The 9,872-nt window shown below is 49.7% G+C and overlaps 1 protein-coding gene across 19 annotated transcripts in view; it reads right to left on the bottom strand.

Annotated features, from left to right (window-relative positions):
- Window positions 1-236: 236 nt before the first annotated feature.
- ablim2 (actin binding LIM protein family, member 2) overlaps window positions 237-9,872 on the bottom strand; it is a 30,365-nt gene continuing 20,729 nt past the window's right edge. For 7 of the 19 annotated variants that reach the window (XM_029840322.1, XM_029840323.1, XM_029840328.1 and 4 more), the window contains 10 exons: window positions 9,515-9,700; window positions 7,878-7,979; window positions 7,004-7,057; window positions 5,981-6,018; window positions 5,789-5,897; window positions 5,639-5,697; window positions 4,385-4,445; window positions 3,661-3,668; window positions 3,507-3,587; window positions 237-1,457 (listed from right to left, as the gene is read on the bottom strand). In XM_029840322.1, the coding sequence (XP_029696182.1) occupies window positions 1,344-1,457; window positions 3,507-3,587; window positions 3,661-3,668; window positions 4,385-4,445; window positions 5,639-5,697; window positions 5,789-5,897; window positions 5,981-6,018; window positions 7,004-7,057; window positions 7,878-7,979; window positions 9,515-9,700 (812 nt within the window). In that variant the 3' untranslated portion in view covers window positions 237-1,343. Of the gene's footprint in view, window positions 1,458-3,506; window positions 3,588-3,660; window positions 3,669-4,384; window positions 4,446-5,638; window positions 5,698-5,788; window positions 5,898-5,980; window positions 6,019-7,003; window positions 7,058-7,877; window positions 7,980-9,012; window positions 9,085-9,514; window positions 9,701-9,872 lie in introns of all 19 variants that reach the window. The other 12 variants (XM_029840332.1, XM_011606469.2, XM_011606465.2 and 9 more) reach the window with 7 other exon arrangements.

Here is a 9,872-nt window from a genome sequence, read left to right as displayed (position 1 = left end):
AGCTCCATCCACATATGTGGCCAGCTTCCTAGGGGTCTGTTGAAGCTCCCTCCTGCAGCAGAGAAGGAAGGAAATGGACGATCTCTGAGCTTTAGATGACCCCGCAGAACTGCCTCATATACAAGCAACATTCAGGAGAGGTAGGAAAACTCCCAATGGAGCTGGAAAAGAGGTGTGAAACCGAGAGAGGGACGTCCTCATCGTTACCTGTGTGAATGATGTAACGGAGCCAGAGAGTCTGGATAAAGCACTTTAATAGCAGATGGATATTAGAACAGTTAGTGTCGCACTTACAGGAGCAACAGAAAATGATGTTTCCCTCTCCTCTCTGATGCTAGTCATCCAACACGACAAACCTTTCAAAATAAAATCCCTTCCTCAACCTCGCAATGAAATAAATACCTAAACACAACTGACGGGATCCCGGACAAATGTTTCGTCCCACCGCTTCGAGGAGACGCTAACATTTCCGGAGCCCTCATGCATGCCAGACGAATAGAGCCGCTATATGTTCCGTACATGATCTCACGTGTTAGTTGGTCTGGAAAACACAGAGCAAAGCTGACGGCGCTTCGTGGTAAAGACGGAGGATTTCCTGGAGACGCCGATGGTGAAACGCATGAGGTGTTGAAATGCTGCGGCGCTCTGGACTGGACTGGGATCAGACGTCCTCCCCGCAAGTCAAAAATAGCTTATAAAAATAATTTCTGTTGTCTTTTGGATGTGAGAGCATGTTACTGTGGCAACACCCTGAACCCGTCTGCAGGATCTCCTCCTCTCTTATCCCTGCCTGTGATGCTCTGCCAGGCTCTGGCCCACCTGAGCAGCTGATTTATGACACACCAGAAAGACCTCGGTCGTACCGGACTGAAGAGAACAAAAGCAAAACAGACGCTGGAGTTATTTCTTATTCCCATCTTTGGTCTTTGACCTCCTTGAAATGTCCTTCCAGTCCTAAAGTTAGGGCGCCGGTGTCGAGACAGACCTGCACCAGTGGCCAAGTGCAGCAACTTCAGGGGAGCTGGAGACAGAGGCAGGAAGAAGAGGAGCAGGAACCTGGAGGAGGCTCTGCATCAAGGTGTGAAAGGTAAATGGAGGAGGGAGGAGCATCAACACAGGCCATGCAAACGTAGCCCCTCCCCCTCCTCAGTCAAACAATCAGGCCATACGGAAGCTAACGGTGATGCCTCGAGGTGGTGGAAGTGTTCCTGCGTCACAGATACATGGCAGATTACAGCAAGGGTATCATGGCGCATGGTGCATATATAGCTAATATCAGACGCTTGTCCTCAGTGGCTCCTCCCGCAGGTCGGACGCCTCCTCACGTGGTACGGTCTGACGGGCTAAAACAGGCGCGCTGCCTTCTTCATGTCATTCTTCTTCCAGAGCGCCAGGCGGTCAAACTGTTCCAGGGTCATGCCAAAAACCTTCTGGAAGTCTCCGGGAGAGAGGTGTCTCTGAAACGAGAGGGCGCAAAGCATTTTCCCCATGAAGCAGAACATTTCCTTCAGTTAGAAGATCAGGAAAAGACCTCAGGTTGGATCAACCAGAACCATCATTTCTCCCTCCAGGGGGCTCGGCGCATCACACACGTGCAGCACCCCAGATCTGAGCCTCGTGCTCCGCCCACCTGGCTCGCCTGTCAACGGTTCACCAAAAGTAGCAGCGCGCGGTGCTAACTTTCTCTTTACGAGCCAATCGCCTGGTTTCCATAGAAATGGACAAAGGGAGGAATGTGCTTCTTCTCCCTCAGGCCAAAATTCCAGACCTGTGCTGTTTCATCTACCATGCTAACATGTCAAAACAGGAGCCAGTTTGTCCGACATTTTTCAAAATAAAGGTACGCTAACAGTGACGCAGCTTCCACCGGGGACGTCAGTCGAGAATTCCTCCAATCAAATAAACGAAACAAAAAGATAAAGTAGACCAAAAACAAGATGCATAAGTGATTCTGTCTGCATCTATGTGAAGACGTCCTAGTGTGTCGCCCAGTCCTGCAATCCAAATGTAGATCTATTTATCCACTGATGGACTTCACTGCCATTTACATCTGGCTCTGCATATCCCAGTGCTAATGCTAAGCTAGCACAATAGCATCAGCAGCTGCCTGCCTGCACGTCCAGACAGTTTTTATTGCAGCAGGACTAATCCTGCAGACTGGAAAACTGTTGACCACAAATTCCGACATACCAGGGTTTAGGGTTCGGGAGTCGGGTGTGGATGAGGATCAGGAGTGCAACACGAGCTCAGGTGTATAGCAGACACAGGCAGGGCCCAGGCTGATCCTCACCTGGCTCCCTCAGACCACCTTGCACCTATACTCCATCCATGTTCTACAGCCTAAATCACAGCTAGTGAGGACCATTAGCCTCAGGACTGCCTCCACCATACAAACTAGGGTGTATGAGGGGCCACTACCTTAGTGCTGGACCCGTTTCTGTTTGGACTGTGGGACATCCTGGAAGCAAATACGTAGGTGTGTTTTCAAATGGGAAGTGTTGGATCACTTGGTTCTGCGTAGCCTCTCGGCAATATGAACACGCTCCTGCAGAGATACTACACAGAGGATGGAGAAGGATTTGCTTAGTCAGCGGTTTTGAGGTTTCTGGTCCCCTGAGGGTCCCCCTAACTGGCAGCTGACACCCTGGGTTAGTGTAGGCAGGATGCAGATGAGAGGAGAACCTGGTCCTGCACGTGGCTGCTGCCCTTATAAAGGAAGGACCGCTGCTGAACCCTTTCTGCCGAGGTCAGACACACAAACACGCAACAAGCAGAAGATTCCAGGCGTTCCAACCACAGAGGAGTTGTCCTGCGTCAGGAACGCCTCAGGATCCCGGCGGTCTGACTCCTCTGAGCACGATAGTCCTATAATGGAGGCCTGAATGATGATCTCATGTTCGGGTTACTGAAGGTTTGAGCTTTTTTTTTTTTAAACTCTTAAATGCATTCATGGAAGTACTGGGAGTGCAGGGAGGCCATCTGTCCACCACAAGACAAACCGCCAACGGACTGGAACATTTCTGAGCTAACGCAAATATTTCCTGTTTTTAGCTGAACGGACGAATATTCTGCAGCTGGAGGACTTCAGCCACTATAGGACAGAAGGAAACGTACATTTCCTCTTCTATAGATCTCAATAGCTCAGTCTGATATGGTCAGCTGACATGTTGTTAGCATGGACCAATCACGCGCCGTCCCCCGGTCACATGACGAGCTCCTCTGGAGAACCAGTCACAGCCAAAGTCACCTGCCACACGGTCCTGATCCAAACGCACGCGGTTCCCTGACAAACACCATTAACGTTATATTTAACGTTACGATTTATACTCCGAGGTCGGATTTTAGCAGTTTGGCTCTTTTGCTCCCCTCTTTAAATGGAGTTTCAAAATTAAAAAGCAGAATCTCAGTTATTGCCCCGCTGCTTTATATAATCGGAGGCCGTAATCTGCCAGCGGCACCGCTGTGAGAATCCGTCTCAGGCGAGAAAGCGGGTTTATTGCGCTCACCTCCAGCCTGGTGCGATCCACGTCTCTGGGAAGCTTCACTTTGACCCGATGTGTGACCGCCAGGAGTTCGTAGGGGTAGATCTGACACGCAAGCTCCGGGTTAGAGACTCAAACAGCCCAAACTTTATTTAGAAAGCAGGAGACCACGTCTTACCTTGTACTCTGGCAGCAACAAAAGCAGAGAAGAAGAAAAGACAATTAACTGGATGTTAGAAACAGAGTCTGGAAACAATTACAGTGAACTATCAGGTTTCAAAGGTGTCAACAGGCCACACAAACGCACGCACGCGCACGCACACGCGCTTGCTCTTGGCGTCCTGTCAGCTTGGCTCTTAGCCCGACTGCGCTCTCCCTCTGGAGAAATGACATCATCTCTCCACGCCACGCCGTTACCTCAGCGTGCTGATGTGCAGCTTAAACAGCCGCGCACGTTCGCCACTGGGAACTCAGCACATTTAAAGTCCATCTGAATTCTACATTTACCACTCGAAACATTCAAATCCTAATTATTGGGTTGCTGATGAAGGTTGACCTATTACGTCACACTCCAAATTAAAAACTCAACAAGCTAGCTATCGCCAGCAGCTAGTTAGCATTATGAGCAAGCTTAGCTGATCGGCTGTTTTAAAATGTTGGTTTTTCCACCTTTCCACTTTATTTCTTCCTGTTGTGTTTAGTATCAGACTCCTTCTGTGCGATTATATGGTCTGACCAGCATGTCTGTGTTAGCGTAGCGTAAAGGGTCCACTGTTATTAACTACGAGACCATCCTATTTATCCGGACTCATCCATCACACACACCGACAACACCCACAGATGTTGCTAAGAGAATTAGCATTGAAACAAAAAACAAGAGGGAGAAGAAAGACTCCAAATACCTCTGGTTCCTCCCCAACTGTGGGAGTCTGCATCCACTTCATCTTCCATCATCTCAGCAGCCTATAGAAACACACAAATACACACACACACACACACACTTGGTGACTCATACATCCATTTTGCCACCAACACTGCTCGTCTTCACGGAAACAAGCATCCATGTGAAAACCTCTGAGTCACTGTTTTTCCCATCGATTTCTCACATTCACTCGGGATGAGGAAGAGGAGTTCCTTCTCTGAGAGGAGGATTCTGTCAGTCAGTCTGGAGAAAGAGCAGGAGACAAGATGTCTGACAGCGTCAGTTAGTCTGTCAGTTAGTCTGTTAGTTAGTCTGTCAGTTAGTCTGTTAGTTAGTCTGTCAGTTAGTCTATTAGTTAGTCTGGCAGTTAGTCTGTTAGTTAGTCAGTTAGTCTGTCAGTTAGTCTGTTAGTTAGTCTGTCAGTTAGTCTGTTAGTTAGTCTGTCAGTTAGTCTATTAGTTAGTCTGGCAGTTAGTCTGTTAGTTAGTCAGTTAGTCTGTCAGTTAGTCTGTCAGTTAGTCTATTAGTTAGTCTGTCAGTTAGTCTGTCAGTTAGTCTGTTCTAATGGTGGTTTTCTAATGAGCCTGTTCTATTATGATGTACAGTCTTACTCATAGAGGTGTTACAGCTGCTCCGAGGGAGTCATTTCCACCACAGGAGACCCTGTGAATACTGGGTCCAGGACCTTCACAGGAGCCCGTCCTCTCACGTGGCCCTCTCGATGCTTGTGTCTCCTCGGTGGAGCTCATTAGCATTCGTTGTGTGACGGTTTTGACCCACCAAAAGCGGTTACAAAGCTTTGTACTTCCGATCTAACACGGCGCCTCTTGTGTTGTGATACTTTTAAAATATGATAAAAGGCAGACGGGTCTGGCTCGTGTGTTCCTGTACATGGCGGCGGATGCTCTAAATGAGAGTGAAGTGGCTGCTAGCTTGATGCCCTTTGCTTCTGCTGGGTTCGGCGTCACATGTTGGTTTAGCCAGGCGGTGCTGATCCAGCTGTTCCCTCCAGCTACTGTCACAGAGCTGTTCTGACAGGGCTGCTTCAACAGAACATCGCTGATGAAGACAATCAAACGGGTCACCTTCGTTTCAGCAGTGCTGACTGACAGAATCCTGCCTGAGTGGGCCGAGCCGGCCTCAGGAGGTCAGGAACAAGATGGTGGTGGCGGTAACTTTGTGATTGGACGGAAACGGGAAGGTTAAAAGGTCGTGTCCTCGTGTGGTTGCTCACCTTGTAGATGCCGTTGCGACCGTATCCAGGCAACGACGCAGACTTGCTGTAGGGGAAATCTGCGGAAAAAAAAGCCCACTGTGAACATTTCCTTTTCAGGGTCGCGCGGCGCGCACGTGCACGTTTGGGAAGCTGCGATTGGCTACTCACGAGGCTGCGAAGCGTCCGTGGGCAGGCTGCAGGTCGATTTACGAGGGTCCGCCTCTTCTGCCACGGCGTGTCCGTCTGTTTCGCTCTTCAGGATCATCCAGCTGGTCCTCTATAGGGAGACGAAGGGCGAGAAAGAAGTGATGGATGATGGGAAAGAGGAGTTAGCGGATGTAATGCCGTGGTGACACCCACCTTACTGTCCTCCCCATCCTGCCAGGATGTTCTAGATGCTGCAAAACAGTCCAAAGTTACGCGGCGCCACATTAGTCATCCCAATCTATTGACAGTTTGCCCCGCCCACTGTGACACCACAAGCCCCACCCACCATGACATCATCAGCTGCAGATGGCACCTACAGGACAGACAAGGTGCAGGGCTGGAGTGCACGTGGAAACAGAGACGCTGGATATGAAACATTCCGGGTCTCAAGAATATCTGTTCCTGGTCATTAAGCAGACCCAAACTCCAAATCATTGGTTCTAAACAACGGCCGTTGCCCACGCACGTACGTGCGCTCCACAAACACACATCAGATCAGGCCGCGCCACGTGCAGCTGATGTTCCCGTCACAGGACACGGATTTCGCCCCCAGAAGCCGTGATGAAAGTTCTCTGGACCCGTTTTTGTGCTCGTGCTTCCGTGTTGTGAAGGAAAGTAGAGTGACGAGCCCAACGTCTCCACGGCAACACACAGACGAATGGTGAAAGAGGACAGCGGGAGCGTCAGTCACAACACTAACAGAAGGCCCTGGCGAGCTGCAGACATGCATGAGCAGAGCAGGAGAGGCGTGTTTGGACTCTATCCAATCAGCAGAGATGGTCCCACATCTGTGGGGGTCCGTGATCGGGGCGTTTAAACTGGTGCCGGACCGGAGCTGCGTCCTCACCAGCACTCTGAAGACACATGTCCAGCAGAAAAGCTACAAACAACACGAGGATTTGTGCTCCAGCTATTGAACATGACAGATGCAGCGGTGTGAGGAGCACCTGAGGAGCCAATCAGAACCCAACGGTTCATTCAACATAACATTCCCTGGAAAACCGCGGATGTTTGTGCGTTATGGAATGGTTGGTGTTTTCTCTACAGCGGCTCCATGTGTGCAGCTCCACTGTGGGCGGAGCCTGGCAAGGGGGTGTGGCTTTAACCATGATTGACAGGTGACATGCAGCTCATCATGCAGAGAAGAACCAGTGTTAAAGAGGAGGTGGACTGTACCATGCTGTCTGTAGATGGGGGGTTTTCTATAGATATTATCTTTGACCACAGTCTCTGAAGAGGGGAAGAAGTGCAGAGGAAAGAAAATGGACAAAGCCGAGAAAGAAAGAGAGAGAGAAGCATGAGTTAGCAGTTATTGAGGGGGGTGGGGAGGCACAGGAAAGGTTGATTTAACACATATGTCATTTGTTTTTGTTTGTTCTTTAACCAGAAACATCATTAAAATCATTCATGCAGCAAATGGGCAGTTTTAGCATCACTTTTAGGGTTTAAATGTTTTCTAATGTTTATGGACGAGTGACTGTTTCTACCCTGAGGGTCACCAGGTGAAGACACGCCCCCTACAAATATGAACCACGGCTTGAAAGATCATCAGCATACATGTGTGGTTACGCCATTCCAGTGGTCCGCATTTAACACTATGTCCAGTCAGTAACCTTGGAAACCAGCAATCGGATAACAGCATATTTGACAGGATCGCCTGGAACACTCAAGGTGAGGCTTTCACGGCCCCGTGCACGAGGCTAACCTGAAGACTAGACTAGAATAGGTCCTCTAGGACCAGGTTCCTGTCACTGGCATGATGGGGAACATTGTTTTAGCAACAATATGACTGTAATCATGCACACTAAAGGCACTAAAGCAGTCTGAACACATCTGAACTGATCTGGATCCAACTGAGCCAAACTTGATCCGATTTAGACTAAACTGAACCGAACTGGACTTCAAATGAACTGAGCCAAACTGCTGGGTAGGGAGGCGCGTCCACTGGTCCAGGGGGTACAGACAGCCTCGCGCACAGACTACAAATCTGTAAAAAGGATGAAGACGTTGAGACAGATGTGGTCCAGCGGTTGCAGCCGGGCGGGCCTACCTGGTATGTGGAAGTGGCGGGGAACGGGCACATATGTAGAGGAGGGGGATTTGCCATCAGAAAAGGTGGATAAGCTGGGGGTGCTCCGACCACTTTCGCTGCCTTCGGTCGGGTTAAGGGAAGCAGTGCACGTCGGGAGGAAGGAGGGAGGGTTTTGAAGAAAAGAAAGGAAATCAGGGAGAAAAATAAAGCAGGTTTAGACGGTAAAAACAATTTCAGTAGTTCCAGCTGAAGATGCAGGTGACATGTTGGTCCAGGTCCAGTTGATGTGGCGTGCTGAACCTCCCCACACACACTCCACCCCCCACCCCCGCGTCCCACAACCTAGACTTGAATTTAATCACTAGAATGAAGCTGCTATCTGGTTAGCATGGACAGCATTATGCTACGCTGTCTCCAGATCTTCTATATAGTAAGTCTGCATTACCCAAGAGACCAGGAGCTAAACCCTAACCTGCTGTCTCTGGATCTGGTGAGCAACAGAGACGTCATAATCTGCCACCTTCTTTCTTTTGGTGCTCAAATGATGTCATCTGGAGCCTTGAAGGAGGTTTAGCACGTCTCCAGGGAGCAGCAAAAAGTAACTTTAGACTTGAGGACGCTAACCCTGAGAGGGGCTGCTACAGTTCTTCAAAGACTGAATCCTTGGGTTGGGGTGGGGTGTTATCTGATTGAACACACTCCCCTTCTTCCACTCAGACTGCGAGGAACCAGTAGATGACATCACACACCCACACACACACACACACACACACAAGTACTGGTTTAACCTGCAGCTGCCAAAATGACGGTTAGCATCACAGCTGTGCTTCGATGAGCTACGGGAGGGGGTCAGTCAAGTGACCCGGGTATGTTTAATGTCAGCAAACAGAACAACAGACTGAGCGGACAAGCACAATGAGGTGTCCTAGAGGACATCGTCTCAAACACACTCAGGTGAGTTAGACCATGCATGACAGCGACCACGACCACAGACACGTTGGTGCGACAAGTGCAAGCAGAATAAACCTAGGTGGTCCTGATGATGGACCCTGATGGACCCCAACATTAGCTACCATACTGAAAGACAACATCGATATCTGCTGACCATTCCACTGGGGGGGAGGACAAAAGAGAAAGACTACTGGGATTTTACCATCGGGGAGAGGTAACCTGAGATGCAGGGATGTCCTAGGCTTAAGGTCAGGAAGGGGGTCCTGTTTCAACCCTGAGGGCGTTCAGGAGAAAGGAGGTTACGATTGGGTCTGGTATGAGTTTGCTGTCATGGGTAGCGTTAGCAGGTTCCTGGTCATGTTCTAATCCACGCAGCTGTGTGAGCTCAAACATATGGTTCACTTGGACATAACGCACAGCTCATGCCATATTAGGTCAGTCAAACGGTGGTATCACAGCACTCCAGACGTTTGGACCCTCGTTCCTAGTCAAACACAGACAGGACCACCGTCTCGCTACTGTTCCCTGGTCTGGGTTCAAATGTTCTGATCTTTAACTCTAATTTTTTTAACACCCTTTCATCCAACAGCTTTTTTTTTTTTTTTAAAAAGGTGGCGTTGTTTTCTGTCCAACAGTGGTGAACCTGGAGGGGGGTCCATTGTGTCTATAGTGGACTAGGGCGGGGTCTCGGTATGCTCGGATACCTCTGAAGTACGGGATGTAGTTGTGCTGCTGCAGCATGGTCAGGGTGGTGGGGTTCAGGTGATAAGACAAGCCTGCACTGCCCACTGCTGGTGCTGGCGAGTACTTACCACCATCAGCCCCACCAGGGCAGTACAGAGGCAGGGGGGAGGAGTCCCTGGCCCCACTGGGGGGGTATTTAAAGGCACCTGTGAGCATTAGAGGTGGAGGAAAAGAACAGGGTTGCATGAACGTCTGGTGGCGCTCTGATGAACAGTCTGAATTATCCTACAGGTCAGATACGAACGGGTCGCTGGTGTCACACTAGTCAACCAGCAGCATCTAAATTTATGTTCACCTTTTAAAGAGCAACAGTCTCAT

This window comes from Takifugu rubripes, chromosome 8 (assembly GCF_901000725.2).
Source record: "Takifugu rubripes chromosome 8, fTakRub1.2, whole genome shotgun sequence".
Taxonomy (NCBI): domain Eukaryota; kingdom Metazoa; phylum Chordata; class Actinopteri; order Tetraodontiformes; family Tetraodontidae; genus Takifugu; species Takifugu rubripes.
The sequence above is the reverse complement of the archived record's forward strand: the minus strand, read 5'-3'. Positions and strand labels throughout refer to the sequence as shown.